Source organism: Lipotes vexillifer, unplaced genomic scaffold (assembly GCF_000442215.2).
Source record: "Lipotes vexillifer unplaced genomic scaffold, Lipotes_vexillifer_v1.1 scaffold987, whole genome shotgun sequence".
In the NCBI taxonomy this organism is placed as follows: Eukaryota; Metazoa; Chordata; class Mammalia; order Artiodactyla; family Lipotidae; genus Lipotes; species Lipotes vexillifer.
Genome location: NW_006787426.1, coordinates 1211164 through 1227154, shown reverse-complemented (window position 1 = coordinate 1227154; position 15991 = coordinate 1211164). Strand labels below are relative to the sequence as shown.

Below are 15991 nucleotides of genomic sequence, written 5' to 3'. Positions count from 1 at the left end.
AGCGAACCCCCCCCCCCCCCAAAATGGATGAAATCGTGGATGTGGGCATCCTTCCCAGTGCCATCCAGTTTTGTGAAATTCTGCCCACCTGATCCCTATTTCCAGTTTATTCTGTCATCAGAGGATGTAAATTCTAATAATTCCTTGTTTTTTATTTGTTCCGTGGTGTATGTTTTGATTTTGAGAATCACGACGGAGTCATACTCTTGTCCTCCACAAAACAATTACTGATTATCCTTAAACTGAAAACACCTCTGCAACTCTTGATGCTAATGGACCAGAGGTCAGCCCTTCTTTGACTGTGCTTTGCAAGGCCCACAAGAAGATGGGGATCTGTTTTTTCTGTACCCACTGCCCCCGCTGTCTGCTCACTGCCAATGGCAGTGGCCCTGGTGGTTCAGGTCAAGGGTGGAGGCTCCTCCCTGTTTGAAAAACTCCCCCAGGCTTCATCTCTTGGGAGGACTGCTGAGCAGGAGTGTCATCTGAGGATGTTATGGACTCAAAGGTACTAAATTTGTTACCACGTCATGGCTTTTCTACAGGACTAATAGAGGCTTAAACTTTACTGTTAATTATACTGGTTCATCTTAATGTGCTTGCTGGTATATTGCTATTCTTCATTTCATGGCTTTCAAAAATCACACTTTCTGGTTTAAAAGCTATTTTTAAATATGTACAATACTATTCATAGCATTTAATTCACTTAATTTTCACTAGGCTGCTTTATAATGAAAAAGTACAACTTTATCTGAACTTTTCAACAGTTGTTCACGTGATCTACAATAATCTGAAGTTGTTAAAGTCTTTTTTTTTAAACAGACATTTGTGCTTACTGTTCAACATAATTCCCAGTTATACACAGAGAAAGATTTCCAGCTGTCATGTATCTGCCTCTTTAACTGAGCGAGGGGATGTAGTTCTTAGACCCAAGGTCTGTAACCGCAATCCGGACTTTTAAAGGAAGATGTTGCTCTAAGTGCTGTGTGTTATGAAATCAGCCTCTTCTGCTTGTTCTTAATGCTGTATTCGAATCACAGCTCAAAATCATTAAAAAAGATCACTGATACACGTGTCTCCTGGTTTTTTAAAAAAATATTTCACAGACAAAGCACATATGTTGGGGGGTGGGGGGAAAACTACTTGTATTTAAAAACCTGTCTCAGAAACGGTTCTTATGGTTCCCCAGGTAACCATCCCATTCAGTTCTTATTCACTCTGACTTTTCAGAAATCCTTATATTTGCTATAAACCCTGGCAGATCACATCATACAGTTCTGGGTTCTACATAGAACACTCAGGGATCGTCACCTGACTTGAGGTGTCACCTTCAGGCTTCTGGAAGCTGTCACAGACAAACTGAGTCAACTCAGCCCAAAACGTGAGCAAGACTTCTAAAAATTGTTCAGCAGACACCCTCAGAGGCTAATAAGGTCACTGGCATCAGAGGTTTTCAGTTCGTGATGATGGAGCAAAAGGAATCTAAGTTTCCTTCACTGAGAGATCAGAATTATATCTCTAAGCTCTAAGTAAGTATATGGATTCATAGATTACATAATTGTGAATGTATAAAACCTCATACAACCTACCAAACTACTAGAATAAGTGAGTTTAGCTTGGTTACAGGAAATACAATTAAAATATTTTTGCATTTCTATATGTTAGTAATGAACTGTGGAAACAAATGAACTTTGGAAACTGAAATCTTAAAATACCATTTAAATAACTGTATGGGCCCCAAACTCTAGTTATAAAACTTTTTTTTTTTTTGGCCACACCGCACAGCTTGTGGGATCTTAGTTCCCTGACCAGGGATTGAACCTGGGCCACGGCAGTGAAAGCGCCAAGTCCTAACCACTGGACCACCAAAGAGCTCCCATAAAACCCATTTTAGATTCTGAATTAATTTTTTAAGACAATTTTGGAAAGGGGATTAGAAAGCTATAAGGAGGAAAATAGCTGTAAGAAAAGGATTTCTTTCTCTTAAAACAGCAAAGTCACTGATAAAACCACATTATGCTCTTGAATAAATTCTATAATCTCTTATTCAGCAGATATTTGAGAAATTTTAAAGAATATTCCCCAAACTTATATCCCTCAGTGAAGGTAAGACCAGTATAAACTTTCGTCACAGAAGGAGAGGAGATTCCAGGCTTGATTCCTACTGGATTGGGTTCAGTAAACCCATTTCTATATGAGGTCGCCTGGTTGGCTGGGTCTAGGTTCTGGGTGCAGGGAGGTTACTTGGAGCTGCTCTGAAGGAGGCAGGAGATGGTCAGGGTGGGCCCACTGGTGTCCATCTGGGCAGCAGGGCTCAGTGTGGCGCTGAGAAACCAGAGACTGCACTCTTGGAGGACAGGAGGCGGGACACTGATCTCCACTGTTGGAGGCCTGTGGAACCCCTTCCCGCAGCCCTGGCTGTGCACTGAGAAGGCTCTGAAGACTTCAGAAGCCCCAGGCCAAAAACAGACAGTAGGCCTGGAGGCTGCCAGTGACCCAGAAGCTGTCCATCGGGCTGGAGCTGAAGTGCCAAAGGCCAAGGAGCCCCTGTGGGCCCTCGAAAGCCGAGGCACCACCAGCCAGGGAGAGAGACGCCAAGGTCTGGACCCACCGTTTTCTGCTCAGGCTACACTCAGCACAGGACTTAACAGAGCCCAACACCTCCCTCCCTGGCGATAGGCTTCCTGTTGACCCACCTGGTACATGGGGAGCCCCCACTGTACTTCAGGGCCTGCACCGGATCCCATACCCCACCAGTCTCTGGTTTCTTGGACCGACTTCTGTTCATTGGGTCGTTTGTGAAACAGCAGAGGTGCCAACAGCTAAGTAGATGGACTAGCAACTCAGGTAGCCCTCTCCCTGCACCCTCGAGGACATCTAGAAAAGCAGTGTGCTCAAAAGAAACCTCCAGAATCCTTCAGAGAGCCACTCACAGTGGCCTTGGAACAAACACTTATTTCTGACTCTCCATGATGACACTTGCACAAAACAGTTTATAACGAGCCTGTTACTTAAAACATCAGTTAGATATCTCTCGTTACACTGTTTTGACGTTTTGCTTTGAATGGATTCTAATTAAAATGCATGTTTTAAAATAGCAGCCAAAAGGTAAAAGCTGTGCATTTGTAAATTTCATTGTTTTGATGGCATGTGTCTGTCCAGACTTTGGGCTTTTGTGCTAATAATGTAAACCTCATTCACCCTACTTTAAAAAAATCAAAAGCTACAGTCTTAGTCATTTGAACACAGCATGGTGTTAACTGCAATACAGACTTTCAAAAGGCTTTACCAGGAAGCAGTATATATACATTTACACACACTTGTGTATAGTATACTGATCCGATATGACTTAACCTGTTTACAAAGCCATTGCATTTACAGAGTTTACTGTGGTATCACCACCAGAATCTGGAAGCACAAAATATTCTAGCAGTCTACACAAGCAGACAGAGTAAGCATGCTTTCAAATCAAAGTGCTGACTTTGGCCTCTCCCACGTGGCAGGCCAGGGACCCATCCCCTTGGCCCCACCTGAGCCAGGCTGTGTCTGCCACCCTGGCTTCGGTGGGGGACCCTGAGGTCCTGCTTGAGATTTCCTGCTTACAGTTCAAGGGCAGCACAGGCTTTGGAGCCTATAGACCTGGTGGCCTCAAGTATTAGCTCTGTCTCAGGTTAATGTCTTCAAATGTCACACATACAACAGGGTCACCTGCGCGAAGACTGGAGGAGAGGGTGGCTTGCCACATGCGGCCCCCACGGAGGGAGCTGTGCTGCTCAGCTTTCACTTTCCAGGTCCACCCAATTCCTACAGACTTGTAAATAGCACTCTGCCTTGGCATGCTCTCTATGCTAACACTGCAGCTTAAAATGCCAGTGACGGAAACGGGCCAAGTTAGTGCCAAGGGGGTTGGAGCACCTGTGTCAAGGCAGAGACTGAACCACCAGGACCCAAACCTCCTCGCCATGGTTTTAAGTAAAGTACATCTGTTTCTTTTCTCATTACTCTAGATGTGGACAGCTTTTTTGGTTAACAAACCATGTTGTGTGTGTGTCGGGGAGTGTTCTTACAACCTTAGCAATAAAATGTGAAAATCTGAAGGGAGAATAGTTTAAAAAAAATAATTTCCCACCTTGCCCCCATTTTTTCCTTCTCTGGCTTCCTTTCTGTGAGGGGTGGGGGAGCTAACACTGATCTGAGCACTGTCACGGCCTCAAGGAAACCACAAGGACCCCAGGCTCCTGGTGCTGGGATCCTGTACCACGTATGCATCCTCTTCACCAATGCTGGCACACTCCCTTTCTTCCGGAACCATCTACGAGCACATGGTTTTGCCTCACTGTCAACCTCCCGTAAACCTCCCGCACACACATTCTCCACTCCCAGAGAGGCCAGCCTAACAGTTCTTAGTCGGGGATACACTGAACTTCCCAGTAAGAAAAGTAACCACAAAAGCCAGCTCCTGATGCTTCAGATGTTCCATCGATTGACCCCAAGGAAAAGGAAAATTCCAATCTGAGCTGTTCCAAGTGTCACAGATGCAGGCTCAGGTGCTGTGACCACCACCATGACCCTCCACACAAGTGCAGTAGGAAAAGCAAACTCACTTTCTTACCACGGGAGGATGGGGTATTTTCTGAGGCTGAATCCTCTTTGGATAATGAAATATCACTCTAAAGAAAGAACTAAAGAAAATTATGATGCCATGGAGCAACTAAGCCCGTGCACCACAACTACTGAGCCTACATTCTAGAGCCCGTGAGCCACAGCTACTGAGCCCACGAGCCACAACTAGTGAAGCCCGCACACCTAGAGCCCGTGCTCCGCAGCAAGAGAAGCCACTTCAATGAGAAGCCCGAGCACCACAACAGAGTAGCCCCTGCTCACAGCAACTAGATAAAGCCCGTGTGCAGCAACGAAGACCCAACGCAGCCAAAGCAAACAAACAAATAAAAATTTATTTAAAAAAAGAAAATTATGGGCTTCCCTGGTGGCGCAGTGGTTGAGAGCCCGCCTGCTGATGCAGGGGACACGGGTTCGTGCCCCAGTCTGGGAAGATCCCACATGCCACAGAGCTGCTGGGCCCGTGAGCCATGGCCGCTAAGCCTGCGTGTCCGGAGCCTGTGCTCTACAACAGGAGAGGCCACAACAGTGAGAGGCCCGCGTACCACAAAAAAAAAAAAGAAAAAAAAAAAAAGAAAATTATGAAGCTAAAAGGGAAAAGATGATAGAAGTCACCAGAAGAGGACAGAGGATTAGGAATATTCATAAATTGGCTTCAGCTCCAAAAATACAAAGAATTTTACAAGTTCCAAAGCAGGTACTTACTTTACCTTACTTAGTTCCTGGATTTGAATGGCTGACCCGGCTCTCCTGCGCCTTTCTTCAACTACAGCGACTGGCCTCAACATTCTGAAGTGACCCACTAGAGGGAAAATTGGGTTTATGACTGAGAAAACTTCTATTAATCTAAAATGCTTCCAAAATAATACAGTTACAAAATGATCTAGATTTCTCAACAGAAGTTGCACTAGGTTTTGTGGACAAGTGTTTGACTGATAATAATATTTTCAACTTTTTTTGGAAAGTAAGACTTTTCCCTTATTTCCAAACCAAAAGAAGTGAGGAATGCAATTACAACCTACCAGTATCTTCCATCTTCTTCAGGAGGGGAATAACAAGCACATGGTGATGGAGCACGATGGCAACCAAGCCCTGTAACTCTACCTCCAGACCAAGGTGAATGGCAGGGCAGTCAGTGTTTGAGGACTGGACAAACTGTGCCTTTGGGACCCTTGCAAAGAGAGAACCCAAACAGCCACTATTCTTAGAGAAGTAAAGCAACAGCCATAATTAAGTCACAAGACTGTAACCAAAGAAAATACTGACTCAAATTCAGTAAAATACAAATTAGTCAAAATGTGCTTCAAATCATCACAGAATCTCAAATCTCATACTTAGAGGTGCATACAAAACAACAGCTTAATATTTGTGTATATAGAGGAAATGCTGTATGTTCTTTTTTTTTACAAACAAACAAACCCTCAATTAGTGTTAAGGAGCTGAAACATCTCATTGTTTTACCCTATTTAGATTATACTAGGTAGAGTTCATGTAGATTATATTAGATATATTTCATATATGGTACACTTAAAAGTAATCTTATGAAATTACCTAAGTGGAGTAAAAGGCTGACTTTCAGCAGGTACCTGATTAGAAAGTCAGGAAACACCTGCAAGCTTTCTGTCCCGCTCTTACTGAGGAGTGGGCCGTAGAGCCTGCCCACCAGAGGGAGGGAGAACCACATACCAGCTACTGCAGGACAACCAGGCACGCTTGCATGCAAACTCGCCTTTTTCTTTTTCACTTCAAAGAGAGTTTTCTACCATTTAAAATGGTCAAAATTCAAAGCAGAAAAAGCTGGACATAGGGAGGGAGGGAGAGGTGAGGAAAGAAGGAAGAAAGGTTCTATGCATTCTTCAGTCAGGATGAATGAGAATATATTGTGGCTACACGTGGAACATCTCTGACCTGTCCTACAACTTCTGCTCTTATGGACCATGCTGTCCCAGAGAAAACACAACGTGAAAGTGCTTTCTGTTCGTCTCAGGCTCCATGAGCCCTCTTACCTGTAGAGAGAAACCACAAGTGCTGAGGAGGACTTTGGGGCTGCCTGTGCACTTCTCACGAACACTGTCCAGGTCAGCGGAATAATGTCATACTCTGCCTTGAAGGCTTCTGAAGTCAAGCTGCATTCTCTCTGCTGAGAGAATCATTCTTATCAAAATAGCCAGATAACTGCCACAAGATAATTATGATCTGTCATCATTACTGTTGGTGTCTGCCAGCGACTTACGGGGAAGAATACAGCTTGATTTTCAAAGCCTAACCCTGAAGAAGCAAGACAACCAAAACTTGTTTTAATGAGTTAAAATGAACCAGCTTGACATGGAAGTCACAAAGGAAAAAAATCTCAAAGAGAGAAAACTATACCCAATCGGCGCCAACTTAGCATTTCTCAAATGTAAGTTACAAGCTCAAAATGCAGGACAAATATCTTTCAAAAATCAGAAAGCCAGGCCAAAATTCACGGCTGAAGACGAATTCTGGCCAAGTCTCTAAGAGAGGGAGAATTCTTGCCTCTATTGTTCCTTTGGGTCAAGGAGGCAGAATCTTTTGGGTACTCCGTAATATACAGATGGACCAGGAGAGACCAAACAAAGCTCCTATTTGCAGAATGAATAATTAAAAGCACCCACCTCTGGTTCTGCAGATTTCTGGTTCAGGTGGTTAAATTCCAAGGCAATAGAGAGGCCCGTACTTTTTATGAACACTCCTGTGCAACTCCGGCCTCTAGGCCAATGTGACTGGACGCACCGTAGACCATGGCTCAGGAAAAGCCAACTGAGTAAGCATCTAATACCAAAAAACACTTCAAACCAATGTTGGTAACACTTAATCTAAATGTATTTTACTTTCTTCTAAACTAACTCCATATCTTCCCTATGGAGATTCAATTTTGAAAATCTGAAATAAATGAAGGTCCTCATTTTAAAAAAGTAAGCTGTAGCCAACAGAAGAAATATGTCTACATTACCATGAAAGCAAGTATTTTTCAGACAGAATCCTTTAATAATTCAGAAATGTATATCTCACCAATGCATTTTATAAAAACGGTATCATCTCAAAGGTATGAGGAAAGATGCATGTACTCTTTCTGACTCATTTGCTAAAACATTTTCTGTCCATTTCGTTACCATCACCATACTCTACAATCTTCTACAGTGGCTTTGTTCAGAACATCTGAATTTGTATAAGAAATCCTGAAGATGAACCAAGTGGAAAGAACACAAGAAAGAGCTAGATATGTCTAACGTACAACTTGCTTCTTTTCCTCAAACACTTCTTCTGCCCAAACTGTTAAGATGTTTATAAAATTCCTGGAATTACCTTCTGAGGAAATAAGACAGCCAATAGCTCCATTGCTTCCTAGAGCATAAAGGACTACAGTAACGTCTTCCATCTGTAAATAAATGGAAGGCAGATTCTATAACAAATAAGCTGAAGATTATATTTGATGGCATAGTTTTATTATTTTTACTAGTGGCAGGAAGGTGACCTTAATACATGAACTCTTTCTCCTTTGTTGGAATCTGCAAATAGCACCCTACTGTATGCAAAATGTTGGTTCAGTAAGAGACATTTTTGTGGTACTTTAAAAGGTTGGTTTTGCTATTTTTCTTGAATAAACTAAGTCTTTTTTTACCTAATCTATTTTTCATTTCAATTGTTAATTTGCTGAGCAAACACTTTTTATCTATTTTATAGGTGTTAAATTAAATCTCAGCCATGGCTCCCTCTTTACCCTGTCAAAAATCCTACTTAAAAAAAAAAAAAAATCCTACTTGAATACAGATGTGCACACCAGACACAGCAAGTATAAGGCTTATTGTAAATCAAATGGTTATGATATTTACCACACACACACCCGGATAATTTAACTCAATGCCCACTATGTGCTGTTGGCCTGCTACGAATACTCCACATGCATATTCCAGGGGTCCCCCTTTCGGCTCTTTGTAGCTTCCCTTAAGGACTAGGTTAGCAAGATGAGAGCAGCAGCATTTGACAAGATCAGATATTCCTGATACCAAATAATGACAAAAGAACTTCTTACACCTTCAGAGAATGTTTTACTAGAGAATTTCAAAGCACTCCCTATTATCTCACTTTCTGTAACTGGACAAACACAACACAATTATGAAACTGGATGGCAACAAATCTCAAACAGGCTGAACCAAAGGTGGAAACTCAGGGTTATTAGTGCTTCTAAGACTCACAATTTATCCTCATTGGAAAACACGCCCTATGCAACGTGAAAAGTAAAAAGAAAGTTTCATATAACACATGATTTTAAACCAAGCAGTCTCAGTGGTTAAAAATAAACAAGAAATTTGTTAATATCCATCTTAGCATTTAATATATGCAAAAATGTGAATTATTTAATAAACAAGCTAAAACATGTTCACTGTTTTTGGATTTGAAAATGTGCTGTCAATTTGAAATCACACGTTTGATCTGTATCAGGAGACAAACCATCCTGCCTGATCGAGCCTGCATGTGGCAGAGTGAGCCCTGCCCCCTCACCACTCTACCCACCCCCACAAAGAAGAGTCCAACCACAGCACAGCCAATATAATGATGAGACATATCAAATGCAAACATTTTTTTCCCTTTAAAGTATTCTCTAAATTTGGCCAAACTCAGTATTTAATACGAAAACCCTGCCTCACAGCAGTGATGCCTGCCGCCTTATCAGATCACTCACAACAAAGACAATCTAGAAAGAGGCTGTTCCCTCTTTCAACTCAAAGGTTAGAACTGAAGTAAAGGCAGTTAGAGCAAAAGGAAACACACAAACACATCCTCAAACACACCCACGCAAATTGTGGCAACTTTCACATCTGACAACAACTGAATTTCATTCCAAGCAGGTTTTATTGACAGCTTTGCTATTTAAAAAATTCAAGTAAAATGCTCAAGTAAGGATGTTTCAATGCAAGAGGAAAACAGCAGCTACAATCTTAAAATTTTACTCCATAATGGAATCAAGACCGACTCTGGCTGGTGGAGACCAGGTGGCAGGGACAGGCAGGTCCCATCCTCCCAAACCTGCACTGCCGAGAACCACAAGCTGCAGGCACTGCTAAGCGTATCTGATCTCCACCATAAACTTAAGGTGTGATGATTTTCCCTTTTCCTCTGAGAGATCAGTTGGAGAGGACATGATGCAGGAATAACAGTTTTACATTCTGGGTGAGAAAGTGCTATGACCGCACAGATTTGCTTAAAAAATTTGATTATGGCAAGCTTCAGGTAAAAATCATTTTTAAAGGGTCAATTTTTCATTTACATATAACCAATACATCTTATTTACATATATATGACCCAATTTTCATTCAGCTTTCTTTATATGAAGTCTACATTTTAACTGGTATGTAACCGTTATATACTATCTTTAGAGAAAGACTAAATATCCTCTTATTCACAGGCAGTTCTGATGATAACAGTTTGTTTCCACATTGAAAAGTGAATATCGTTAAAACCTCAAATAACAAAAAAGATGAAGACCTACTGTTAAATCTGTGTAGGGCCGCACCAGCTATTCAAGAAGTCAGCAGCTATCTAAACACAAAGCAAGGATGACTGAAGACATGGACCACTGCTTAACGCTGCTACTGACGTGAAATTCTTATACTGGGTTCATTTTTTCTTTTCAAAAAACACTGATTTTTCTAGTGATGTTCAACTTTAAAAAGTTATCTTAGTTCTTTAACCCTCAGAGAACTGCTATATTTAGGCTGCTAACCAAAAAAATAATCAAGAGCATGTACCTTTGTCCAGTCCCCAAGGGTTAAAGTGCAGGAACTGTCTATAACCTGGTATATAAGGCACCCTATTCCACTTTTTTCTTAAAAGAAACCTTTCCTTTGGTTTCTTGCAGTTTTTCAGTGAGTCTGTCCTTTGTCTCCTCCATCTTCTCTGTGAGGAGCTCCTTTGTCTCCTCCATCCTGTCCTGCAGATACTCCTTTACAGGAGGCGGCGTCGACATGTAGCCGCGGCTGCGCAGATACTTGACAGTGAAGGAGGTCCCCCCCAGGGTCACAGTGTACCGCGCGGGCGTTGCAATCTGGGAAAATGAAATGGGCAGATCAGTACTGATTACAACTGTTGTCTAAAGCAAAAACAGTGTGAAGTTAAAATTCTTGTTAATAACCAAACTATCAATTACTTTATTGCTTCATAAGGCTGTTACATCCTATATGGTTTTCCCTCCTAACATTCCGTATTTGTCACCTAGACACTGACCCAGGATTAGAGAACATTCACAGGGGCAGCACCAAAGTTCTGTACCCATGTGCTAGTGAACCTGGGGGGCAGACTCACTGAGAACCAGAGGGAGGGCTCAGGACCCTCCCTATAACAAAGGCACATGTGTTTCCACTCCCCAGAAACCCTGCCGACCTGCACACACTATTCATCTAAACCGGAACCAAACTGAGGGGCAAGCACGGGCCAAATGTTTGTTCTTCACTGAGTTTAGCTTAGTCTCACTTCCAAATCTCTTTTCTTTGGCTTTTCCAAGCTTTATGCTACTTTCTCATTACAGTCCATGCTGCGCTTGGCATCCCAACCAGGAACTTCCATGAGGCCAAAAAGTGGTAAAATGGCACACATATATATAGGAGACATGTACACATGTCAACTGACCAGGGGTTTAAGGTCCCAAACTAACTAGTAGATGAACTGGTACAAAGGGAGAATTGTAAGAGCAGAGGCTGTATCACATTCTGAGGCAAGAAACCTCAGTGTCTGCTGCTCTACCTGAGAAACCAGGTTACAGAAACCAAACACCCAGGTGGACCCTCCACACCTCCTTCCTTGCACAGGAACATGAGCAAAGCCCCTGCTGACACCAGCCCACCTGCGTGCCAGCCTTGTGTTTCAATTCCAAGCAGGCCAACAGGCACTGAGCACTGATGTGCCTCCAGAGCACAGCACAGGCACAGTGGAAATACAAAGAAAGAAGACATAACTCTAAATTCCTAGGAGCTCATGATCAAAGACAACAGACATTAAAAAAAGACCTAACACACAGACTGTGAAATGAGAGCATGGGATAAGGAACAGTTATAATTAGGGAAATGGTTTCAACCATCATGACAGTTGCATTAAGGTTAAATTATATACACTGTAACTAAAAACTTGATAATTTATTAATTAAATAAGTTTTAATGTTGAAAAACTCAGCAATTAAGCTTTAGCCCTCTGGTCAAAATTATCATATAAGAAATCTCCCAATATTTCAGAGGATTTTAACGAGGATGACAGAACAAAACAACATTATTTTTGAGTACTACTATAAACCCATAATTCAAAGTATTTTCATAACAGTAGTAAAATAACATCTAGTTTCCCAATCTCTTCTACCTGTTTTCTTAGGATAAAGCTACATAGAACCTAATTTTTTGTCAGTTGAGAAAAATTAGATTAATATAGCTAAATTCCACAATTTACAATAATGAGTCTTCTCTTCCAAAATAAAGACCCATAAGTGTAAAAACTATCTATTTACAAAGATGTCATTGTCTGAATCCAGACAACTGTAAAGACAATGAACTCCAAAATGAAACATACATTACACCAACAACTAAGTCTAAGGTTTATCACATAAAACAATTTGATTAAACTTTACTATTTTACTTTTTAGAAAGATGAACTATTATAAACAGTAAAATAAATGCTAAATTTCACTAACATGTCAGGTGGCATGTGGATCTCTGAATAAGGAAAATTAATGTACTATCAATAGGAGAAATGTCACAGAGACAACCTGTTCATTAGAAATTCAGAAGTCTCACTTTGTCTCATCACAGCAGGTTATGAAAAACCTACCTATTCTTAAGGCAATTCTTCCTAAACCATCATTTTATTTACCCTTAAAAATTTTAGTTTACTTTTAATCATTAGACATGTAAGAGATGAAACACGGTATTTTAAGTTACAAAAGGTAACCCTGGGAGCAAGCACAGAGTGGTACAGAGGTTCAGTGTGAGGAGCCATCTACCCACAACAGTACCTACCTTAAACAGGGCATATGCTGTTAGCGCATTTCCACTCTGGGAATTTTTCAGAATGTTTACTACGCTGTCAGGTAACCCAATAAGTTCTAGAAAAGGAACGACATTCACTCCTCTAAGAAAGAAACAGAAGGTAATTTATATATACATATAGATAAACTTTTAGGGATAAATATTTTCAAAAGATTATCTGAAAACATCAAAACCAAATTCTGTTTAAAAGTCAATCCTGCACCACCAAGCACTCTAATTTCACTCTAAAGGAACAACATGTGCATGAATACCAGCGTCCTGCTGTCTCACTGTTCATCATAGCTTCTGTTCATGGAAATCCCTAATTAGCACACTGACAAAAATATAATCATTTATCAGAGAAAAATTAATAGCATTAAGTAACCTAAGAGAAATGATCAGAAATGATTCTAATCATTCTCCTGATCTTTTAATCTTTAGTTCCTTAGAATGATCCAACTCAAAGTTTAAGATCTAATATTTTTTACCTCTAAAATTACATGTCAAACTATACTATCATAAAAACAAGTGATATTATAACACCACTTACTGTATTATGCAAAAAGTAAATGATTCTATGGGTTTCATGAAAACTTCAATTATTCTAAAAAGATGCTTCTATTCTATTATCAGACTTAAAAGGCAGGTAAAGAAGCAATTACCATGAATTGCAACAAATTTCTGGAGGGAGGGAAAGAAGGCAGAAAAAGTCTCTAATCCAACTGGTAAGCCCTAATTTCTTTTTAGTTTCCCTGAGTGTCAAGTTTGCCACGCCAGAACACTCGTGCTCTCCCACTCTCTCCCTCACTGCCTGTAGTTTTGCAGACTTTGTGAGCCTTCACCTCAAATCACAAGGTTCTTGTTCTGTGCTTCTCCTTCATAAACATAATATAATCATCACAGCCAGGAAACTTAACATGTAGGACAGTATATAGTTAATACAACAGTACGTTATTTAATGTTAAAATTCCCTGAATTGGGGCTTCCCTGGTGGCGCAGTGGATGAGAGTCCGCCTGCTGATGTAGGGGACATGGGTTCGTGCCCTGGTCCGGGAGGATCCCACGTGCCGTGGAGCGGCTGGGCCCGTGAGCCATGGCCGCTGAGCCTGCATGTCTGGAGCCTGTGCTCCGCAACAGGAGAGGCCACAGCAGTGAGAGGCCTGTGTACCGCAAAAAAAAAAAAAAAAAAAATTCCCTGAATTGTCCGGTGAGTCCCTTGTCACTATCTTGTCATGTCTTCCAGTTCTTCTCCAGAAGCGCTGCTCAGCACTTTCTGTTGAGGAGGAAGGCAGGACGTCTTTTTTGATGCTGAGATTTTTGAAGCTCCCAGGCCAGCTTTGTGGTAGAACAGCCTTTCATTTGGATTTGTCTGATTGTTTCCTCATGATTAAATTTGGGGTAAATGTTTTCAGACAGGAAAGCTGCAGAACTGATTCTATGTCCATCTCAGAGCATCACAACAGGAGCCATACACTCAGTCTGTCCTGTGAATTTGACGTGGTGTTTGACTTGTGGTGTGAGTGTGACTTGTGGTTAAGGTCAGGTCCACAGGTTGCTCCTCTGTACAAGTACTCTTTCTCTTTGTAATTAAGAAAGGTAACAGCCTGGTTCCATTATTATTACAGTAGTAGTAATCTCCTAGTTTAGTTTTAATGTTAAAAAATAATTTGCTTAACTGGGGAAAAGTTGTCCCTCTCTGATTTCACTATACTAGGAGATCAGAGACTAATCTCAATAGATACGGATGATCATCACCAGGAATTACTGGCCATCTATACAAGAGGAAACCAGATAACTGAAGGAAACTTTAAAGAGTTAGATTTAAAAATCAACTACAAGTCCAATCCAGTTTCTTTTATCTCCACACTCATTTCCTTTTCAAATCTCTTAAACAACAGAACCCCACTGAAGCAGGACAGTACTACAAAGATTTAGGGATTCTGTGGATCTAATCAAGTCACTAGGTACAATAACATCCCACCATAACATGCTAATCATCTCTTCTGGTACCCGTACAATTACCAAATTATTTCATTAATCATTTCTTAGTTCAGACTAAGCCCAGTATGTAAAATCTACATATTTAACGGCAATCATGCAGGGGGGAAAAAAGACAAACATGTGGCTAAATATAAGACAAAACTGAGTGATTTTAAAACACAAAAAACAACTGGGACTTCCCTGGTGGTCCAGTGGTAAAGAATCTGCCTTACAACGCGGGGCATGCGGGTTCGATCCCTGGTCAGGGAACTAGGATCCCACATGCCACGGGGCAACTAAGCCCACGTGCCACAACTACTGAGCTCGTGCGCCTCAATGTGTAGCCCACGTGCCACAACTACTGAGCTCGTGCGCCTCAATGTGTAGCCCACGTACCACAAACTACAGAGCCCACACGCTCTGGAACCTGTGTGCCACAAACTACAGAGCCCACGTGCCCTGGAACCCGCACACCACACCTAAAGAGAAAACCCGCAGGCCACAACTAGAGAGAAGCCCAAGCACAACTAGAGAGGAGCCCACATACCACAACGAAGAGCACTCGCGCCGCAACGAAAGATCCCGCATGCCTCAACAAAGATCCCACGTGCTGCAACTAAGACCCAACACAACCAAAAATAAATAAATAAATGAATAATAAATCTTAAAAAAAACTATCATAGGGCTTCCCTGGTGGCGCAGTGGTTGAGAGTCCGCCTGCTGATGCAGGGGACACGGGTTCATGCCCTGGTCTGGGAAGATCCCACATGCCGCGGAGCGGCTGGGCCCACGAGCCATGGCCGCTGAGCCTGCGCATCCAGAGGCTGTGCTCCGCAACGGGAGAGGCCACAACAGTGAGAGGCCCATGTACCGCCAAAAAAAAAAAAAAAAAAAAACTATCATAAAAACAAACAATAATGACCAAGATATCTTGCACAAGTATCCTGTGTAAAATAAAGACGCAACCACCTGGTCCCACTTTTTTTCTAATCTATTGATTTGATGACTTAACTTTTAAAAAATAACTTTCATTTCCTTTGGAATTACTAAATATGAAGCATTAATGAGGGTCTGATCCAAACAGTAATATCCACTCTTGTCACAAAAGTTCCCTCAGCCTGACAGAAACCTGTGCTTCACAAACCACCAGCTTTATGGATGTTCCAAATGATGCAAAAGTATATCCACAGTCTGGATGAAGTGCAGTGAAAACCAGTCAGGACTGTGCCTCAAAATGGATCTGTAACTTTAGAAACTTGAGGCCCAAATACAAGGCATCTAAACGTAGAGACAAAACCATCATCAAAGAGCTTCATTTGGGCTTCCCTGGTGGCGCAGTGCTTGAGAGTCCGCCTGCCGATGCA

The 15991-nt window shown here is 41.6% G+C and overlaps 1 protein-coding gene and 1 non-coding gene across 2 annotated transcripts in view; both read right to left on the bottom strand.

Annotated features, from left to right (window-relative positions):
* Window positions 1-1797: 1797 nt before the first annotated feature.
* On the bottom strand, window positions 1798-1869 carry TRNAE-UUC (transfer RNA glutamic acid (anticodon UUC)). The gene has a single exon. It is a non-coding gene; the product is annotated as a tRNA-Glu (tRNA).
* Window positions 1870-10450: 8581 nt separating this feature from the next.
* The window catches only part of MIMS1 (mitochondrial inner membrane scaffold 1), a 9291-nt gene continuing 3750 nt past the window's right edge, over window positions 10451-15991 (bottom strand). Inside the window, exons 2-3 of the mRNA XM_007460043.1 lie at window positions 12639-12750; window positions 10451-10684 (exon numbers count right to left, since the gene is read on the bottom strand). Of these exons, the coding sequence (XP_007460105.1) occupies window positions 10451-10684; window positions 12639-12750 (346 nt within the window). The remainder of the gene's footprint in view (window positions 10685-12638; window positions 12751-15991) is intronic.